Consider the following 20,853-nt stretch of genomic DNA (forward strand, 5'->3'; position numbering starts at 1 on the left):
AGCGTTCATGAGCTTTCTCATGTGCAGATGTTAAAGTCGTTCTCTGACTCTCTGAGAGCTTCTGGTAGTGACAAAGACTTCACTGAATAATCAGAGTGTCTGAGATGCTCCGAGGCTCAAACATCAGTACAGTTTTCACCTCTAAGGAAATGAGGGCCATGCGATTTGAATGCCACTTTTATATAGGAAGAGGTTCCCTTTGATTGGCTGGGGTCACAGTGCTGCAGGTCATAGGAAGCAGTGTCCTGCACGCACACACCACTTGTAATTATGACTCAGTGAGACAATAGCTACACCTTGCTGACACACAACATTCAGCAGAGCACCATCTCCAGCGTTATCGCGCAGCTGCTCTGCTGGAGAACAGCTGACGGGATGCACACGCTGGCCAAATCCAAAGCCAAATATTTAAGCATCAAACAGGTAAACATGCTGCGAGGCTCCGTCGTCCAAGCCCACGTTCAGGGAGAGTTGGGCAGGGAAGTTTAGTTCATTAGCTGGGTTACACAGTCTCCTGATAAGGGTGTATAAACAGCTCCACCTTGTAGTGGCTACAGAGATAACTTGCCCCTTGGAAAAAAGCTGCTTTCCACCAGGGCCAGGGTGCATGAATATTTCAAGTGGGTAAATAATTAATAATTAACAGTAAACAGGCCACTGATCAAATGGAGCAGTGTGGCAACAGACATGAAAAATCAGACTCTTGTAAACAAAGACAAGAGGCCCCAGATTTCCTCCCCTCTCTCTCTCTCGCCTTTTAAATATGCGCATCTTCAATCACCCCCCACATCGCCATAAAACCACACACATACAAGAGACACATGTATGAACACACAGTCCATATCAGTGACTGTGACAAATACACGGCGCTGCCACAGCCCCCTCTGTCACTCGCTCACGTTCATGCCCACACTTATTTTCCTTTAGAAGAATGAAATTTTCACATATTCCTCGGCGACCCGGGGAATGTGACTGAGCGAGAACACTTGATCTGGCCGCCCGCTGTTTTCTGATGGAAAGATTTGCTTTTTAATACAATCGTCACTCCTCCCACCTGGATATGCCAAGCCAAGACAAATCCCAGCTGTGTGGCTCTAAAAACCACAGAACAGAGCTTAAAAATTCCCTTATTACAATTCCCCCAAAATGTCCCGCCACACTAACGTCGAGCGATGGTGGAAATGCTAATCACATCTCTCGGCAGCTTAGAGGAGCATGGAAATAGATCCGGCAGTGTGCAGGTTCGGGTGCAAAGAAAGAGAGAAAAAAAGATGAAGAAATCCCAGATTTAATGACACACATTCACAGAAACGTCGTGGCTCTTCTCCAGAATCTGGCACATCCTGCCGGTTGACTTTAGCCAGAGGACACAGTTAATAAACATCAGACTAAACTGTGTAAACAACAAACAACCCCACCAAAGCAACAAACAAACAATGCAAACAAAAATAAAACATCTCTGGAAGCCGTGCACGGATCGCCTTCAGAGTTCGTTTTAAGTAAGCGTTGCTTTCCTCAGAGATTTTAATTAATGCTTTAATATGCAAATAAGTTAGCAGAGATAAAATCATGACAAACAGATGGCAAGTGTGGGTAATTATTTTGTGAATCCAGCAGGGGCGTGTATTAAAGTTATGGCATCGTTTTCCTCAGGCCTCTGAAACCAGGGAAGGTGAAGAGAGCGGCGCGCACACCCACACCCACACGAAAACAAAAGTCACACATGAACCGAGACATAAATGAGAGACTTGTGGCTCAGAGAGACAAATCTGTAACCGCAGCCTGAGTGGGACAAACAGACATGGAGCCTTTCATTCTAGATCAACAGCACTCCTGTTTATCAGGGTTCACTGCACCCCACTGAAGCCCTGCCCCATAACCTGATGAGCTACATGTCACACAGGCATATATGCTGGCTACGTTACAGGCTTTACATAACGGGTGTCAAATATGAGGCCCAGGGGCTAGAATTGGCCGGGCCAAGACTCCAATTTGGACCACTGGACAGTTAAGGGTTGCATAGATTTTACAGTTCTTCTACCGACACCATACACTTCCACTCACACTAGAGCCAAGTTATTAGCCAAGTACTGTATAGTCCAGGGGTCTGCAACCTTTAACACCAAAGAGCCATTTAGAGCCAGTTCCCACGCAGAAGAAAACACTGGGAGCCGCAAATACTTGTTGACATCTAAAATGAAGATAACACTGTATATATTGTTTTTTACCTTTATGCTTTGTGTGAACAACTACAGTGTGTTGCTTATGAAATCCATGAAGTGCTACAGAGAAAATGACATTTTATTTATGTAATGAACACATTTTGAGCTCTTAAAGAAACATAACAAAGGAAAGCTGAACTACAATGATCCAGCAAACACAAACTGTTATATCGCCTTTGAGCTTTTGGAGCCTTGACCTGACTTTTAAAAAATAATTGGAAAAAAGCTCTATGCTGCTACAAAATGAAAAAGAGATATTTGCAAAATTCTGCCTAAATATGTATTTTACCAGGTTAAGGTGTGTGGCGGGGCGTGGTCTGCAGCGCCGCTGCAGGGGAGGCGGACGCCGGCTGTATGTGTACAGCAACCATGTGTGAAAAGCGTGTTCATGGAAACATCGTCGGGTCTGCCGTGATATATTTACAATGGGACTTCTGCTCCCGAACCTCTGCGCACAGCGTCTTCAAATCGGGGCTGTACATTCATCTTTATGCAGGACTGTAAGCTGCCGTCTGTGAGGCGTGAGCGGTGTTTGTTTTTAACATAGTTCACGGTGGAGCTGCTGACATAATGTGGATCCGAAGATCCATAACTGGCCTCGATAAATGCACGGCGTTTCGGCGGCTACACCGGCTTCCACGAGTGTGACACTTATTTTGAGCAAAGGAAAAATAATTTAATATAATTTTATTTTTATATTTCAATATCACAATAATCTTCCAATTTAGAACTACAAGTTAAAAAAGAACTAACATAAATAAATTACACTTCAGCTAAATACTTATAATTTATTTTCCCAAACCACGCGGAGCCGCACTATAAGGACTAAAGAGCCGCATGCGGCTCCGGAGCCGCGGGTTGCCGACCCCTGGTATAGTCAAACCTCTGAAATGGGCGAGGTGGCTTCACCATGAGTGAAACTGAACAGATGATGTTGGATTTTAAAAATCTTTTTCAGGTGTAACAAAAACTGAAATGAAGCAAACAACCAAATGTCTGAATACATACTGTAATAGTACAAAGCTGTCAAGACTAAATTCAAGTTCAGTTCTGTTGAGTCTGAAAGTTTAGATCATATTTTGCCATCATTTTGCTAATGTAAACACGAGTAATCAGTATCTAACACCAAGCACTCACACAGAGAAGATGCAGTTCAAGTTGCACCTACCTGCTCCTGTTGGTGTATGTGGTCCACATGTAGACTACAAAGAGAACGGTTGATTTTCAAGGCCAGACTCAGGGCCATCAGGCCTCCCACTTTCACCTCATTGTGACGGAGGTCCAGCCTCTGAATCTGAAGACTCTCAGCAAGGAACTCAGCAAGCGCCACAGCACCTCCACCACAAAAAACGGGATATCAGGAAGATACAAGATGCAAACCCAAAATAATCCCTCTGTAAAGATAACATTACTTTATCTTGTATTATTTTCAATTCAGTTTTTAAATATATATTGATGTAGAGAAAAACCCTCAGGAAGGTTGGGGGTGAAGGGGAAGAAGACATGATGTTAGAGCAGACTTAAACAGGAAACCTGAGCATCAGTATGATGGGATATATCAGTGTTAATCTGATAATTCACTTGAGCAGGGGTGTCCAACTCAAGGCCTCCAGGTTTCAGATCTCACCCTGGGTCAGCACACCTGAATCACTTGACTAGTTCATTACCAGGCCTCTGGAGAACTACAGGACATGTTGAGGAGGTCATTTAGCCATTTAAATCAGCTGTGATGGATCAAGGACGCATCTAAATCCTGCAGAACACCGGCCCTCGAGGCCTGGAGTTGGACACCCCTGCACAGGAGGGTACCTGAAAAAGTAAACTTGGGTCCTTTAAAGGCTCATGGGATAAAAACAAGTTATAACATGATCTTAGCATATGATCTTTAGCTAGTGCCACAAAGTTCATCCATATGGGAAAATAATTTGAAGATTCAACAGCTAACCAAAAACATCATGGCTCTGGATACCAGAGCATGTTTTTCATACAGGATCTGATGGAACTGGAACAATAATTAATGCCTTGCTGCCAGGGTATTTAATTACATCAATCCTGATGTAATTAAATGGTACATGGACTGATCCCTATAAAGTACTTTTCTACTCAAAGCACTTTATACAACATGGCTCACTCCCCCCATCACACAAGACTTTTTTCTACACCTGAGTGCTTTCAATCCAAGTTTCACTCATGTTCATTCTCTGTCTGATGGATACATCACAGAGCAAGGCAGGGATCCAACCACCAACCCTCTGATTATTGGATGATCTGCTCTAATGCCTGAGCACCAGACAGCAACAACCAAGAGGCCAAGGTTTCCTTTGCATCACTGAAACTATTATGTATTGGAGATTATGTAGCGTGACCACGCCTCCAAACACGCTCCTTCTGGTTGTCATCTATATAGGTTCCCCCCAGTTCTGCAAACTGTTCATTCTCGTTTATGTGCAAACAGGGTCGTCGAATACCTTTCGACACAGCTCATCTCTCAGGAGTAACGTAATTTTACTCACCCTTCGCTACAATCGCCCTCAAGTCCGTCAGCGCGTCAGACGAACAACTACCCAAGCTCTGCATCCATCCCAGAAACACACCGAACGTCATGGCGGAGCTTCCAAAAAACCAAATGCTGACGACCTCCTAGCAGTTTTCTCGCCACCCAACATACGGTCTGCTACGTCCATCCATCCAGTCGGTTTATCTCCGCTAAATCCAGTCATGAAGCAACTCCGGCCGCCTGTCAGCAGAACTCACAGCTCCTCTCACGTTGCTCCGAAACGGGTCACAGGCTGGGCGACTTAGCCGGCAGCGCTGAACCCACGCTTCCAAACAAAGCCAGGTAGCACGGGGAAGCACAGCTCTGTTCTCCTTCCTACTAACACCCTTTAATGCAAGCCGGAAATCTGTCACTAGCTCCATACTCTACTGTTCTCCATCGTCGTGATGTATCAATCCCTCCTTTCGCTAAATGCTTACGCAAGTTGGCACTGGGATGCCCAGTTCTTCCCATTCGCAAACGCAGCAGCAAGCTCCCTACCACCAAACTGCCAGTTTCTCAGAAAAGATGACACACACATAAAAAAACAAACAAACTCCGCAGCAAACGTCGGCACCCAGTTGCCAGGTTCCCAACCTCTCATCTGCTAAACTCCAACATTGGCACCGAGTTGCCAGGTTCTCAGCCACTCATCCCTCCTCTGCTAAACTCTGTGGCAAACCTCGGCACCGGGTTGCCAGGTTCTCAGCAACCCATCTCTCCTTCGCAAAAATCTGCAGCAAACCTCAGCACCGAGTTGCCAGGTTCCCAGCTTCTCATCCCTCTGCTAAACTCCGCAGCAAACCTCGGCACCGAGTTGCCAGGTTCTCAGCCACTCATCCCTCCTCTGCTAAACTCTGCGGCAAACCTCGGCACCAGGTTGCCAGGTTCTCCGCCACCCATCTCTCCTTCGCAAAAATCTGCAGCAAACCTCAGCACCGAGTTGCCAGGTTCCCAACCTCTCATCCGCTAAACTCCTTAGCAAGTGTCGGCACTGAGTTGACAGGCTCTCAGCCACTCATCCCTCCTCTGCTAAACTCTGCGGCAAACATCGGCACCGGGTTGTCAGCCTCTCAGCCACCCAACCCTCCTTCGCAAAATTCTGCAGCAAACCTCAACACCGAGTTGTCAGGTTCCCAGCCTCTTCCCTCCTCGGCTAAACTCCTTAGCAAACGTCGGCACCGGGTTGCCAGTTTCCTTTATCCCTCATTTGCGAAAGCAGCAGCAGCTTTTCTACCATCGGGTTGGCGTTGTCTGCATAGACAAATAAATAAAAAGGCACTGGGATGCCAGGTTTTCCTTCATCCCCCATTTGCATGCAGCATCTAGCTTCCCTACTACCGAACTGCCAGTTTCTTCGCTTCTATCATTGCAAACAGCAGCAAACCCTTCTAGCAAAGTGGTGTCAGGCTCTTGCTATATTGCCCATGTGCAAATCGCAGCAACAAGCTTCTTACCCCTGAGTTGCCAGTTCGGTCCATCCATCATGGCTAAAGCAGCAGAGAATCCTTCTAGCTCAGGGGTGGGCAATTTCAGGCCTCGAGGGCCGGTGTCCTTCAGGTTTCAGATCTCACCTTGGGTCAACACACCTGAATCACATGATTAGTTCGTTACCAGGCCTCTGGAGAACTGCAAGACATGTTGAGGAGCTAATCTAGCCATTTAAATCAGCTGTGCTGGTTCAAGGACACATCTAAAACCTGCAGGGACACCGGCCCTCGAGGCCTGGAGTTGCCCACCCCTGTTCTAGCTGGTTCCTTCTATAGCCATCTTTCGTAATCGCAGCAGCAATCTTCTTGCACCACGTTGCCAGTTTCTCTGCATCCGTTATTGCAAAGCAGTAGTAAATAGGGATGGGTATTGATAAGATTTTCACGATTCCATTTTCGATTCTGTTTAACGATTCGATTCTTTATCGATTCTCTTATCGATTCTCTTTAAAAAAGGAGAACACTAAGGTCGATTAGCTTAGAACTTTGTTTTATATCTTCTCTTTGAACAAGATAGAAATTTAGGAGTAACATGGCCTTACAAACCCAACAGTGAGATCTTAAGAGATCCAGCCTACGGCTCTTCAATGGGGGGTCACAGGGTCCCCAGGAAAAAAAATTGTAAATGTAAAATAATAAAATAAATATTCTTCTGTAGCAATAACAAAGTTTAACATAAATTATTCTGTAGCAATTACACAAGAATATCCAGTAATGTCCCTGCCTACAATTAAACACATTCACTTACCGAAAATCATCTGCTGTGGCAAACGGGTGCAAGCCTTTGACCACAAACTGAGTCACTGCTCGGTGACATTTGTCTATCCCGGCCTGAAAGGAGACGCTGCCAGTAGACTGCAGCGAGAACTGCCAGCATCTGAGCCAGACTCTGTCTCTCATCATGGTCACTAAATGCACAGTAATGGTTTTGTAATAAGGCAGATCGCGCTAACATAATATGCACTGTTAGTTGATTATTTACCTGCTGCATTAACGGGAGAGGACGTGCAAACGTTACCGCTGCTGCTGGGTTGAGATTCACGAGTCCGGAGCAAATTAAAAACACGACATTCGTTTAAGGTCATCGTGTGTTTTGTGAGCAAATGCTTTTGCATATTCGTAGTGTTTCCTCCCTTAAATGAAATATCTACTTTGCAAGTATTGCAAGTTGCCCTGTTGTCATCCGTTCTCGTAAAGTGTAACCAAGCTTTTGAGCTTTTGAGCCGCGTACGTGCCGTGTTTCCTGCCAGGTAAATGACGCTCCGCAACGTGATGACGTCATTCGGGGCGACTGGAATCGATAAGGGAATCGTTTGCAAAAATGGCAAACAATTCCAAGGAATTGAAACAGTGGGAACCGGTTCTCAACAAGAACCGGGTTTCGATACCCATCCCTAGTAGTAAACCCCTCTGGCACCGAGATGCCAGGTTCTCTCTTTGTCCCTCATTTGCAAATGCAGCAGCATGCCAGGTTCTCTTCCTCTGTCCCTCCTTCACGAATGCAATATCAAGCTTGACACCAGGATGCCTGGTTCTTCTTTATCCCTCATTTGCAAATGCAGCAGCACGCTTTCTAATACAGAGTTGCCAGTTTCTCTGCTCAGCACCGAGATGCCAGATTCGCTGCCATCTTTCCTGCTTTCGCAAAGCACCGGCGAACCTGGTGACACCGAGATGCCAGGTTCTCTCTTTTTCCTTCATTTGTAAATGCAGCAGCATGCTTCCGGCACCGAGATGCCAGTTTCGCTGCCATCTTTCCTGCCTTTGCAAAACAAAGGTGAACCTTCATGGCACCGAGATGCCAGGTTCTGTCCTCTATCACTCCTTTTAAGACATCCAAACGGTCCCTTCACTTCTCATGTGCTTTCACTAGCCTCATCAGGCATCCCGCCTCGACAGAATCATTCGAGACCGCTCTCTAAGTCGACTCACGGTTCTGACTGCGTCTGAACGGCTTATCATCTCCCACGAAGTCCAGTGGACTCGCTCTCTGCTCTCGGATGATTTTGGGGGTTATTGTTATAGAGATTATTTTCCTCTAATCAGTCTTTCAATTCATCAACTCTTCCCAAGCTGCTGCTGTTCTTCTGTTCATTCAGAAATCAGCTCAGTTGTTATCGTTACCTTATCTGAAGTAATTAACCAGCTAAGCACCCCCTCTCCATCTTCTACTCAAAGACAAGCTGACAAGCTCTTCGAGCCGCCAAGCCCTGCCTCAAATCTCAAATCCAGCATTCTTGTCCGTCAGAGCTTCAGCTCAAAGTTGAGCCACGTTGCTCCCTGAAGGAGGGTTCCCCTCATTCATCCATTAAGATTTCCGTTGTTTGCAACTTCCTTGGATCTCTTCTCCTGCCATTCCTTCCAAATTGTCCGAGCTCATCCACTCCACACCACGGAGCGACGTTCGCTCTCCGTGCACTTGTCTTTGTCCTCTTCTCCTTCTGTCTCCCCAACCAATCGCAGCAGATGGCCCCGCCCCTCCCTGAGCCTGGTTCTGCTGGAGGTTTCTTCCTGTTAAAAGGGAGTTTTTCCTTCTCACTGTCGCCAAAGTGCTGCTCATAGGGGGTCATATGATTGTTGGGTTTCCCTCTAGACATCATTGCAGGGTCTTGAGGTGTCTGTCACTGTGGTTCGGTGCTGTATTAATAAGTCGAATCGAAAATCTGCTGACGTCTTCGACCTTCGTGTCGCACAGTTATTACTGCTTTTAGGGGATGCCTTCTTTGGGGATCTGCCAGGCCCGGGAGCCGTCGCCGGTCCCCTTCGAGGCCTTCCCTAAACCGCAGCTTAATTCATGTCCAAGCATTCACCTTTACCTACTAAAACACTGTCAAACCTAAAATGAGGACGTGGGCCCAGCTAGTGAACTACATCCCATTATACTGATGCTCAAAGTGGGTCACAAAGTGTTTCGTGAGCAGAAACAAGCTTCTGGATTTAGACTGAGGTGTGAAAGTAACTGTTTGATTTTTCATTTTTTCCTAGCAGAGCTTAGATGCGTTTTTCAGTGGTTAAAATATTGTTAATATCTCTTGTTAGAAAGATGATATGAGGCCCAGACGATGGAAAAAAGAATAAGACAGCAGCACCAAATCTGGACCCGACCCTAAGGCTAATGTTACTGTACAAAGAAGCTACTTCTGACTGATGCTGCGTGCAGTAACCCAACGTGACGCAGGACTGTACATGAGCCTTATGTTTTTCTACACTTTATCTCGTGACAAGTGAACTTGAGCTGTATTACAAATGCAGAACACAGACTAACATGGTGTACCTTCACAGGTGATGCTGGCTTGGGCCAGGCCAAGCTGCAGCACTGAGTTGTTGACCATGAGAGGTTCCCTGATGATCTGGATCCCCTCGTTCCCCAACAGATTCTCACTCAAATCCAGGACCTGCAGGACCTTCAGCACTGGCTGCAACACAGGGTTCAAGACGACTTACTTAACCCACCAGTTAATCACTGTGTGTTCCTTTGTGCAAGTGAGTGTGAGAAGTTTTAATTATCATTGTGATTATACAGTGATTATTCTTCCTTTTCAAAATGTTTCCTCTCGTGTTAATCTTCAGAACTTCTGTTTTTACTCTCCAGAGCCACATTAGCATTGAAGGTTGATTAGCTGGTGCAGCAAAGTGGGGGTGTCGAGGGCACAAGGGGCCCGTGTTGCCCAGCAGCTTGAAGAGGAACGCGCCACCCACTCCTCGGTTGCCCCCTCGCCTCACCACCCTTGTTAAACTCCTCTGGTCACTGCTCTGAAGAAAGAGGGAGCGCGGGGGTGGAAAGGAAGCTAGGAAAGCAACTGACAGACCCTGAGAGCGTCTTCCTCTATGTTAATTTGCACCGCAGTGACAACAAACACACTCGAGAGCCCCCAACACCCCACCTTTTTTTTCCTTTCCCTCACTGAGTCACGGCACACGGAGGCAGCGCCGCATCCGACGCGTGGCGAGAAGCTTCTCCGGTGAAGAGGGGAGGAGGAGAGGGAGGGAGAGCCTCCCTGAATGGATATGCACGAGGGATAATAGCAGACAATTAAAGAGGCAACTGCATGGTTGAGAGTGTGTGAGAGTCAAGCATGGTTGAAACCTGTCAAACGTAAACCACGGGAGGGTTGGAGTGAGAAGTCTGAGGGGGGTGCAGGAGTGTGAAACCACCAAAAACACAGTATACTTTCACACATGCCGTGCTGGCTTCAAACAAAAAAGCAGCAGAAACAGGCAAAGCTGGCGCTCTCGGTGACACGTCCACCTCGGAAAAGCCCTGCTTAGAGTTTCCGTCCAATTTGACGTTGAGCAGGTTTTGTCTGCCCCCGCTCTCTCAGGCCTCCAAAGGACTAAACCAGCCCGGAGGACAGAGAGAAAACGCAGATACACCAAGCAGAAAGGTTAATAACAGCTCTCTTCATCATCATATTCGACACAACCAGCTATGGCTCTAATTATCATCATTACGGCCTGCAAGGACACCTACTTATCCCTGTGACTGGCAGGCTGCATGAGCAGCCCTTCTTAGCACACATCTATTATTTAATCAAACTGTTCCTTCTTTTGGGGAAGTGTGTGTGTGTGTGCTGAGACAGAGAGAGAGGCCTTTAATTTCCAGCCTTTTGACTTTTACAATCGCCACTCACATGACAGGAGGGTACAGTTTATGCTGCCAATCACACAGAAGGAATGCATGTTATTAGGACTGTGCAACGATGCTGGGAGGTTGGACTCATTTCTCCAGGCTCATGTTCCACAACTCCACACAGAGGGAAGCACCAAGTATCAGCTGGAAATGAAGCTCGGGTCGAGTCTTTGCTGACCGCTCTCCAAGAGAACACCGTCCTGGCTCTTGGTTTAGCAGCGCTCGTCAGACAGATGCCAACAGGTTTCACTGTATTTCAGCCACATGCTAAACAAGCCTAGTGTCAGTAACATAAAAGATGTTTCCTTAAAAAGTATAACCCATAAAATGAACTCATTATTAACGCCCTCGAATCTTAACAACCACGTTGGATCGTCTAATCTCCACCACCAAAGTGATATTCTCATCTTGGAAATGTGCACAAAAGCAGGATCCAAAGAACATAAAGATGCACTGCATGACTACTGAAGCTGGCAGTGAGCGCAGGTTTGAGATCAACATTCATATTAGGCACGCTGTCAGACCTCTACTGACAGTATGACTGGTGTCGTTTTATCATCACAACTTAAAAATAAGGTAAAAACTTGATATGACAAACCTGCAGTTGCAAACCTGCATGAATGTTAACCCTCAACACCTTAACCTGATGCTGACCTGCTCTGAGTGTCAGTCGGCGGTGTGCACGTTTGTGTCGTCGCCTTTCATGGGTGCAGCCGGCTGCCTAAAAGTGAGCCATTAGTTCCATTTGTACAATTCATGGCATCGAGACAGTCAGAAGCCAGGCAGCGAGCCATGTGAGACAAGAATAAACATTTTTGCCTTCACACGTGATTGGACAGCATGTCGTGCTGGTGTCGCTGAAGCGTGCTGAACTATTCAGTGTTCACAGTTACATTTTACAAGAAACACTGCAATGATGAGACATCACATGACAAACATGGACCCGAATGATAGATGTGTAATGTAAATGTAGCTTTTCTAGATGAAATGCTGCAGACGTGTAGTATCAGTACATCATAGGTGTGTGTGCAGACGCTCAGAGGCAAGCAGCTGACATGAAACACATCACTTATGCATAGACTGTATAAGAAGATGGACACAGCATCAGGTCTAAAAAGTTAAGCCAAAGTGGAAGTGCCAGAAAGATTCTTGTTGCAAAAATAAAAGCCTATAAAAATGACTGAACTCAGCAAACATTTTCCTGATTAGTCTGAATCTCTGCTGCGAAGCCTTCTTTAATGTAGTATTTCACACATTAACTCAGGGTGTGTCGACCTAGAAGAAGCGATGACTTGTAGACATCCAGCCACACATGTAGGATTGGCCTGGGTGTGGTTTATTCACATGCTCGAACTGTTTTACACTGAGTAGTGCTTCACACTTCTGGGATTGTGTCAGGACACTGTGGTGACCCCTGTGAGTAAGTTTGCCTTCTTTCATGATATTATCCATGTTGGTGCGCCGCACAGGCGTACGCTGAGTTTGGTTCATACCTGTTTCTTCTGTTTTCACTTTGCTTCAGCGGCAGTGATGGCACATACATGTCTCCACAGCTTCAGTGGTCCTAAAACACGCTCTGAGAGTCGTGTGTTTCCTCTGCTAGCCACAGTTAGCAACCCTAATGCTAACTGTCACTAACACCGTCGTCCTTAATGTCTTTACACGGCTCAAAATGACCGGACGCTGTATTAATTCAACCCTTTGGCTGACTCTTCACATTATTGGATTTTGTTCCACATAAAGAACCAACACTTTGTTCCTCACCAGAGTTTTAGCCAGATGCTCCATGCCTTTTACAGTAATCTGGTTATTCCTCAGCAGTAAGACCTTGAGACCTCCTTTCTGCCGTCTCAGACCGTCACACAGCTCCTCCAAACCTCGGAAAACAAACAGTAAAATATGTTTATTAGCAGACGGCACAGACAAACTTTCATTGTTGTCTGTGCTGGAGTTAAATGGCACTTCCAGATGTATGGTGGGAGTGTTGGTTGTAGTGACTCTGATGTAAGTTGCTATGTGCCTTACACATCCGCATGTCTGTATTAGTGAAATAATAATAGTTGGTCTGTGCATGTTTGCACACTTCATCTCCCTGTAATGTATGAGCAGTAAGGGTTCAGCCATGGACTTATCCTTGTTTGTCTTCACCTGTTTTATGACTGTATAACTCAGGGCCCATCTCACCACACATCTACATAGTAGACTGTGAACCATGTAGTTCTAGGATTTATGTATGAACATTTACCAGCATCTGCTACAGCATTGTTGCTGAGCTCCAGTGTCTGCAGAGTATTGTTGAACCGTAGTAGGTCTCTCAGATGAAGGGCATCCTGGTAGCTGTTCAACAGGTTATTAGCAAGGTGTAGCTCTCGCAGCGCCTGGTTTGTCTTCAGTGCACCAACTGGAATGGACAAGTTATGATAGGACAACTAAGCTGGCAAATGCAAAGCTTTACATCATGGCTTTACATTACTTCAGTTATTCTTGCAGGTTAATACGCTGAACTCTAAGTCCTCAGCGATTACCGTAACCTTGAGCCTATGCTACACAGCAGCATCCTCTCTCTCTCTCTGTCTCTCGCTATCTATCTATCTATATGTACATATATATATATCTATATATATGTATATATAGATATAAATCTTTTATTTACCATCACAGTGGCAGATATCCAAGAAAGGGTCTCCAGTATGAAGAGTTTGACGGCACCAGGGCCCGACATGGTTCACGCCTACTGGCTAAAGAAGCTGACTGCACTCCACGAGCGTCTGGCAGCACAAATGAACCAGCTGCTAGTTGACGAGAGACACCCGGAATGGCTAACCGAAGGTCGGACGGTCCTGATACCCAAGGACCCCAAGAAGGGACCGGTCCCCTCCAACTACCGACCAATAACCTGCCTCAGTACTACATGGAAGCTCCTGTCAGGCATCATATCGGCTAAGATGAACAGGCACATGGGTCAATACATGAGCGGGACACAGAAAGGAATTGGCAAGAATACCAGAGACGCAAAACACCAGCTACTGGTAGACAGAACAGTCAGCCGAGACTGCAAGACCAGACTGACCAACCTGTGCACTGCCTGGATTGATTACAAGAAGGCCTATGACTCAATGCCCCACAGCTGGATACTGGAATGCCTAGAATTGTACAAGATCAATGGGACCCTAAGAGCCTTCATCAGGAACTCAATGGGGATGTGGCGTACAACACTAGAGGCCAACTCCAAGCCCATAGCACAAGTCACCATCAGGTGCGGGATCTACCAAGGAGATGCTCTGTCCCCACTGCTGTTCTGCATAGGCCTGAACCCCCTCAGTGAGATCATTAACAAGACTGGCTACGGATACAGACTACGGAACGGAGCAGTTGTCAGCCACCTCCTGTACATGGATGACATCAAGCTGTATGCCAAGAGTGAACGAGACATCGATTCACTGATCCACACTACCAGGCTATACAGCAATGACATTGGAATGTCGTTCGGGCTGGAGAAGTGTAGTCGGATGGTAACAAAGAGAGGGAAGGTAGTCAGAACTGAGGGGATTGAACTACCAGAAGGCAACATTGCAGACATAGAGGACAGTTACAAGTACTTGGGGATCCCGCAGGCAAATGGGAACCATGAAGAGGCCGCTAGAAAAGCTGCAACCACCAAGTACCTGCAGAGGGTCAGGCAAGTCCTGAGGAGTCAGCTGAATGGTAAGAACAAGATCCGGGCCATCAACACGTACGCCCGTGATCAGGTACCCTGCTGGGGTAATAGGCTGGCCAAAGGAGGAGATAGAAGCCACTGACATAAAGACAAGAAAGCTCCTTACCATGCATGGAGGGTTTCACCCCAAGTCCAGCACCCTGAGGCTGTACGCTAAGCGGAAGGAAGGGGGCCGGGGACTGGTGAGTGTCAGCACCACAGTCCAGGATGAGACAACGAACATCCAAGAATACATTGGGAAGATGGCCCCAACTGACCGAGTGCTCAGTGAATACCTCAGGCAGCAGAAACCCAAGAAAGAGGAGGGAGACGAGGAACCATCATGGAAGGACAGGCCCCTGCACGGTATGTACCACCGGCAGATAGAGGAGGTGGCTGATATCCAGAAATTCTACCAGTGGCTGGACAAAGCTGGACTGAAAGACAGCACAGAGGCACTAATCATGGCAGCACAAGAACAAGCTCTGAGCACAAGATCCATAGAGGCTGGGGTCTATCACACCAGGCAAGACCCCAGGTGCAGGCTGTGTAAAGATGCCCCAGAGACAATCCAGCACATAACAGCAGGGTGCAAGATGCTAGAAAGCAGGGCATACATGGAACGCCATAACCAAGTGGCCGGCATAGTGTACAGGAACATCTGTGCCGAGTATAACCTGGAAGTCCCGAGGTCAAAATGGGAGATGCCCCCAAGGGTGGTGGAGAATGACCGAGCTAAGATCCTGTGGGACTTCCAGATACAGACGGACAAAATGGTGGTGGCTAACCAACCGGACATAGTGGTGGTAGACAAACAGAAGAAGACGGCCGTAGTGATCGATGTAGCGGTTCCGAATGACAGCAACATCAGGAAGAAGGAACACGAGAAGCTGGAGAAATACCAAGGGCTCAGAGAAGAGCTCGAGAGGATGTGGAGGGTGAAGGTAACGGTGGTCCCCGTGGTAATCGGAGCACTAGGTGCGGTGACTCCCAAGCTAGGCGAGTGGCTCCAGCAGATCCCGGGAATAACATCGGAGATCTCTGTCCAGAAGAGCGCAGTCCTGGGAACAGCTAAGATACTGCGCAGGACCCTCAAGCTCCCAGGCCTCTGGTAGAGGACCCGAGCTTGAAGGATAAACCGCCCGCAGGGGCGTGCTGGGTGTTTATTTTTTTTTTTTTAATTGTTTTGTCTGGGTAATCAGCAGATTATCAGACAAACATCAATTGATTTGATATTTTCCAAAAATACAACCTTTCTCTTCGGGGCTAGGGTTGGAACTCACAATGACAGACTTCAGAATTACAATACTTTAATAATCCCTGAAGAAACTATGTGAGTGTAAAAAAGATGTTAATGACACGTTTGTGCACTGTTTACTGATGTTAAGGGAAGATCATGTCCTTGTTAGCAGAGCTATCCATCCTCCCAGTTTGCCGGTTCGAGCCCCGGCTTGGACAGTCTCGGTCATTGTGTCCTTGGGCGAGACACTTCCCCCGTTGCCTACTGGTGGTGGTCAGAGGGCCCGGTGGCGCCAGTGTCCGGCAGCCTCGCCTCTGTCAGTGCGCCCCAGGGTGGCTGTGGCTACAATGTAGCTGCCATCACCAGTGTGTGAATGTGTGTGTGAATGGGTGGATGACTGGTTGTGTAAAGTGCTATATAAATACAGGCCATTTACCATTTACTCCATTGGTGAGGGTGGAATCTAAAACTAGTGCTGGCGGATCGATCCAAATATCGATTTTATTGATACCAAGTCAGCATCGGTATCAGATCGATACTAGCCTGGTCGATTCTTTACTTTCAGTTCTGCTTATGTTTGCAATGCTGTGCTTCAGCAAAGACCAACAGCCAGGTCGCCGGACTCGCCGCTCCTGTGTCAGCGCAGGCACACTTTGCTCCTCCCCCCTCTTGTGTTTAGATGTTGCGCCGTCACGTGACTTAGACGCTTTGGGGGTTGTTTACTTATATTTATATTTTCACCAGTTGTTGTGTTTGTTGTTGAGGATTTTAACTGTAATTTTAGTGTTATAGTTTCTCAACAGTACTTGTTTGTTTTCATTTGTTTCCTGGTTTGCGGCACTTTTTATTTAACATGTTTCTAAAAAAAATGATAATAAAACATTTTCTATTTAATTATAAACTTTGTGCTAATTATGTCCTGGGTTTTAACTATTTAAATTAATTTAATTAATTGAGATTTAGCAATTCAATGAGCATCCACCTTATTTATTGAAAAGTATCGGTATCGATTTCAGTATCGGCGATCTGGCCCGTGTTTACTTGGTATCGGATCGATACCGAAATATGCAGTATCGCACACAGCTATCGAAAGCTCCTGCTTCTTGCTCACGGTGGGAGGTGTTCTGGATCATGGCCCAAATACATCTCAAATCTAGGAAATCTGAGCCCTAACCAAATGAAGCTAATGTTATGAACTTTGTGCCACTGTACTAGTCTGTCCTGTGAGTGCCAACACAGGCCAGCTGGGTAGGACTGACTGAACATGAAAACAGGAGCACAGCACAAAGTGTAATTACTGAAAATCTCTTTCAGTAATTATACCAAAGAAGTGTTTCTCCTTGAAGCCATTGTTAACAGCAGAGTATTCAGCACAGGAGACCTAACAAAGCACCAGCGAAGCTCCGCGACCCTCTGCTCCAAATATCACTGTGCACACCATCGTTACTAGTCTTTTCACTTCTTTATCGCAGCTGAGACGCTGTTTTTGTAGACATATTCTGTATTTATGTGTGCGCTGTGGGCGTTCCCTGTGTATTTGTGTCATGTGTACTGTACATGTGTCCGTGTTGTCTAGGTCCTCGCTGCCCTTCCATCCAGATCGATGCTGCAGATTTGATCAAGCCTGTTGGGCTGCATGTGGAATGCCAACATTGTCATCAGGCACAGTAGGAACCAAATGGTGGTATCAGTGGGATTGATCCGGTCGACTCCACTGCTAGCACCCAATCCCGCAATCACAAGCCCCTCGAATCGAAGGCAATGATCCTCAGCTGGGACCCCCTGCTGGGAGGGAAGGAGGAGGAGGGCGCCAGTGGGCCTCGGTAATAGCAGAGGCAGGAGCAGCCTGAAAATATCAAAGAAATCCAGGAAGGAGCTGCAAATGTTGGAGGAACAAGTTGGGAGTGGGCGGCACACTGTGTCCATTTGGGTCTTTGCCTGCTCCCAGCTGAGAGGAGATCAGATGCTGTCTTTGATATTTGTGTCCCAGTCGGACACAGAGACGGATTTATTATTACACCAGTTCATGTACCAGGATTCAAAGAACCACATCGTCCTGTGATTGTTGTGGGATTATAATTAAAGCGGCTTTAAAGCAAGAAAATTAGTTTTCCATAGAGCACTTTGGGCGCTGCGATAAATTTACTGCTACATCACTGTCTGGTTTGCCTCCTTAAGGCTATTAATAACTACTCACGTTGCACTTATTATTTAATCAACTCTTCCTTTCTTTGTAACACTGTGTGTGTGTGTGTGTGTGTGTGTGTGTGTGTGTGTGTGTGTGTGTGTGTGTGTGTGTGTGTGTGTGTGTGTGTGTGTGTGTGAGAGATGCTATATATCTGTCCATCTGTGTACCCACCCTGGGTGTTCTGTTAGCCTTTTGTGTATTTCTGTGCTATATACTCACCCAGTGATTGTGTGTTTGTAGGTGTGTGTGTGTGTCTGTGCACAGGTCACGAACATAAAGTCCTGCAACCTTCCTAGTCACCATCCTAAAGCCTCTCCTTTCCTTGTCCTTCCACAGTGTTGAGAGGTCACAAAATCAGTGAATGTCAGATAGATGTACTGAAGTTTGAATCATTTGTGGGTCTTTGTATGCTGTAAACATGTATAGCTGTGTGTGCACATCCCATTACGTCCTAATATGTATCTAACAATACACGACTACAAACTGTGTGTGTGTGTGTGTGTGTGTGTGTGTGTGTGTGTGTGTGTGTGTGTGTGTGTGTGTGTGTGTGTGTGCACGAGTGTGTGTTCTGTGGCCAGCAGGACCAGATTTTGACCTGTGACCCTCCCTGCAGGTCTGGACCTGGATTAAAGGCCTAATCTCTTACCTGTCACTTTACACACCACTGCACATGTCTATAAAGGCTCTGGCAGCCAGGACACAAACCCCCACGCATGCATGCACACATATAAACGTGCACAAAAACCCACATTTTTAAATCCATGCACACACAAATGCTATATACACAGACACTATTTCAAAAGTACATTTTTAAAAATCGCTGCAAAAAAACAGCCTGCGAGTGCAGGGCGATGCACACGGACACGTCTTACCCAGTGTGTACAGCGGCATCCCGCTGAGCTGAACATGCTGAAGGTGCAGCACTGTGAGCCGGCTGCTCCGTAGCGCTTTAGACAGAGCCTGGACAGGATAGTCGACCAAGGCCACATTGCAGACATCCAGTCTGTAGAGACACACACTCTGAAACACACACACAGTGCAGACAGAGTGAATACAGACAACTGCAGAAAAAAGACTCGTCAGAATGTCTGATCTGACCAAGAGTAGAAAAGAAGAGAAGGGGAGGATGAATATTGAAAGAAAGAGCTTCACCAGCGGCTGTCAAACACTCAGACCTGTGGAAAGACAAGTGGAGAAGGTGCTTCTAAGGACTCGCACTCGAACACTGGACTGACCTGTCTGTCCTCCCTGACATCAAACACTGGGAAAAAACCCGGAGAAAGAACAACCCTGAGTGACAGGGAGGTTAGGTCCATGCTGCTGGAGGATATGGAGAGCTGTTGGGGCAGATGTGGGTGTCTCGGCCAAGGTTATCAAAGTAGATCTCAAAAATGAGAAAAGGTTAAATTTTCATAAGTTATTCAAAAAGCTAAACATTTTAATTACATAGAAAATGATTTTTTACTTTTTACATTTTGGTGATTATGATTTATAGTTCATGAAAATCTCAACTTATCAGGAAATTTCATTTCTAGTTTGAGTCTAGTTCAGTACACGCAACCACAATCATGGGGAAGCCTGCTGACCTGTCACTAGACGATAATTGACACCCTCTGTAAGGTAAACCACCAAAGGTCATTGCTGAAAAGGCCGGCTGCTCACTGAGTGCTGTTTGGAAAACTGCTAACGGAAAGTTGATTGGAAGGAAAACTGAACAAGCAACAATAAATGTTCATTGAAACCACTGGAGGGCTTCACAAAGAGTGGACCAAGGCTGGTCCCCACACAGACCCCGAGATGAAAGCCCTGATATTAAAACTAAAAGTGAAACTATAAATAATTATTAAGTCATAATTGTAGCAAAATGAACCAAACACTTACAACAAAGCTAATGCAGAGATATGTTAACCCTTCCACAGCATGTCTTTATCCTGTCTTCCTTCTCTTGCCCCAGCCAATCACAGCAGATGGCCCCGCCCCTCCCTGAGCCTGGTTCTGCCGGAGGCTTCTTCCTGTTAAAAGGGAGTTTTTCCTTCCCACTGTCACCAAAGTGCTGCTCATAGGAGGTCATATGATTGTTGGGTTTTTCTCTGTATGTGTTATTGTAGGGTCGACCTTACAATATAAATAAAACTGTGTAAATAAAACTGAATTGAACTGTTCCTTCCCGTGCTCGTCATATTTTCAGTTTTTTGCCTTCATTTCATTTGAATTCTAACACTTCACAAAACTATAAATATTTATACTGTTGTGACATTTACCATAGTCAGTGAGATCCACTGTTATTGCCACAACATGTGCCACAGCTCTTACCAAGCCGTGGGTTAAAATGCAGCAGCACCAAAGAAGCTTCGACAGTCCTTTGGTCTTTACGTGGACTCAAAGTCAAATTTCTCCTTCTGTCCCTCCCTGATGATATTAATCTAACAGTCACTTAACCCTCAGAGCTAACGAGCTATGCCTGCTAATGCTAGTTGTGATAATCCAGCGTTTGTGTTGATGTTCATAGCAGAACTTCTCACCCGGTTTGCTCTGCCCTGCATCTTCAGTCCCGGTAATGTGCCACAAACTCACTTTGCAGGATGTACATTATCCCTGGGAGATAGCCTACATGAAAAGATTGCTATTCCACTGCGTCAGCCAACCTGCTTTATCAAATGAGCGAGGGCCCTCCAACTCGATGTTCCCATACTGCTGTTGTCAGAAATGTCAAGATGTGTTGTAGATTCATAGTACAAAATCATATCCAACAAGGACGATGCTCCCTGGAATAGAAAAAAAAAGCAGAGGGAAAAAAATAAAGAAAGCAAGGGCCCAAATTTGACAGGAATGTTATGAAGTTTCTTTGGA

General features: G+C 46.2%; 1 protein-coding gene across 1 annotated transcript in view; it reads right to left on the minus strand.

Moving 5' to 3' along the window:
- Positions 1-20,853, minus strand: part of LOC145422597 (protein phosphatase 1 regulatory subunit 37) — a 39,078-nt gene that overhangs the window by 12,149 nt on the left and 6,076 nt on the right. The window contains exons 4-9 of the mRNA XM_080294139.1: positions 20,649-20,768; positions 18,876-19,023; positions 13,124-13,279; positions 12,643-12,755; positions 9,523-9,664; positions 3,391-3,557 (exon numbers count right to left, since the gene is read on the minus strand). Of these exons, the coding sequence (XP_080150265.1) occupies positions 3,391-3,557; positions 9,523-9,664; positions 12,643-12,755; positions 13,124-13,279; positions 18,876-19,023; positions 20,649-20,768 (846 nt within the window). The remainder of the gene's footprint in view (positions 1-3,390; positions 3,558-9,522; positions 9,665-12,642; positions 12,756-13,123; positions 13,280-18,875; positions 19,024-20,648; positions 20,769-20,853) is intronic.

Source organism: Astatotilapia calliptera, chromosome 19 (genome assembly GCF_964374335.1).
Source record: "Astatotilapia calliptera chromosome 19, fAstCal68.1, whole genome shotgun sequence".
In the NCBI taxonomy this organism is placed as follows: Eukaryota; Metazoa; Chordata; class Actinopteri; order Cichliformes; family Cichlidae; genus Astatotilapia; species Astatotilapia calliptera.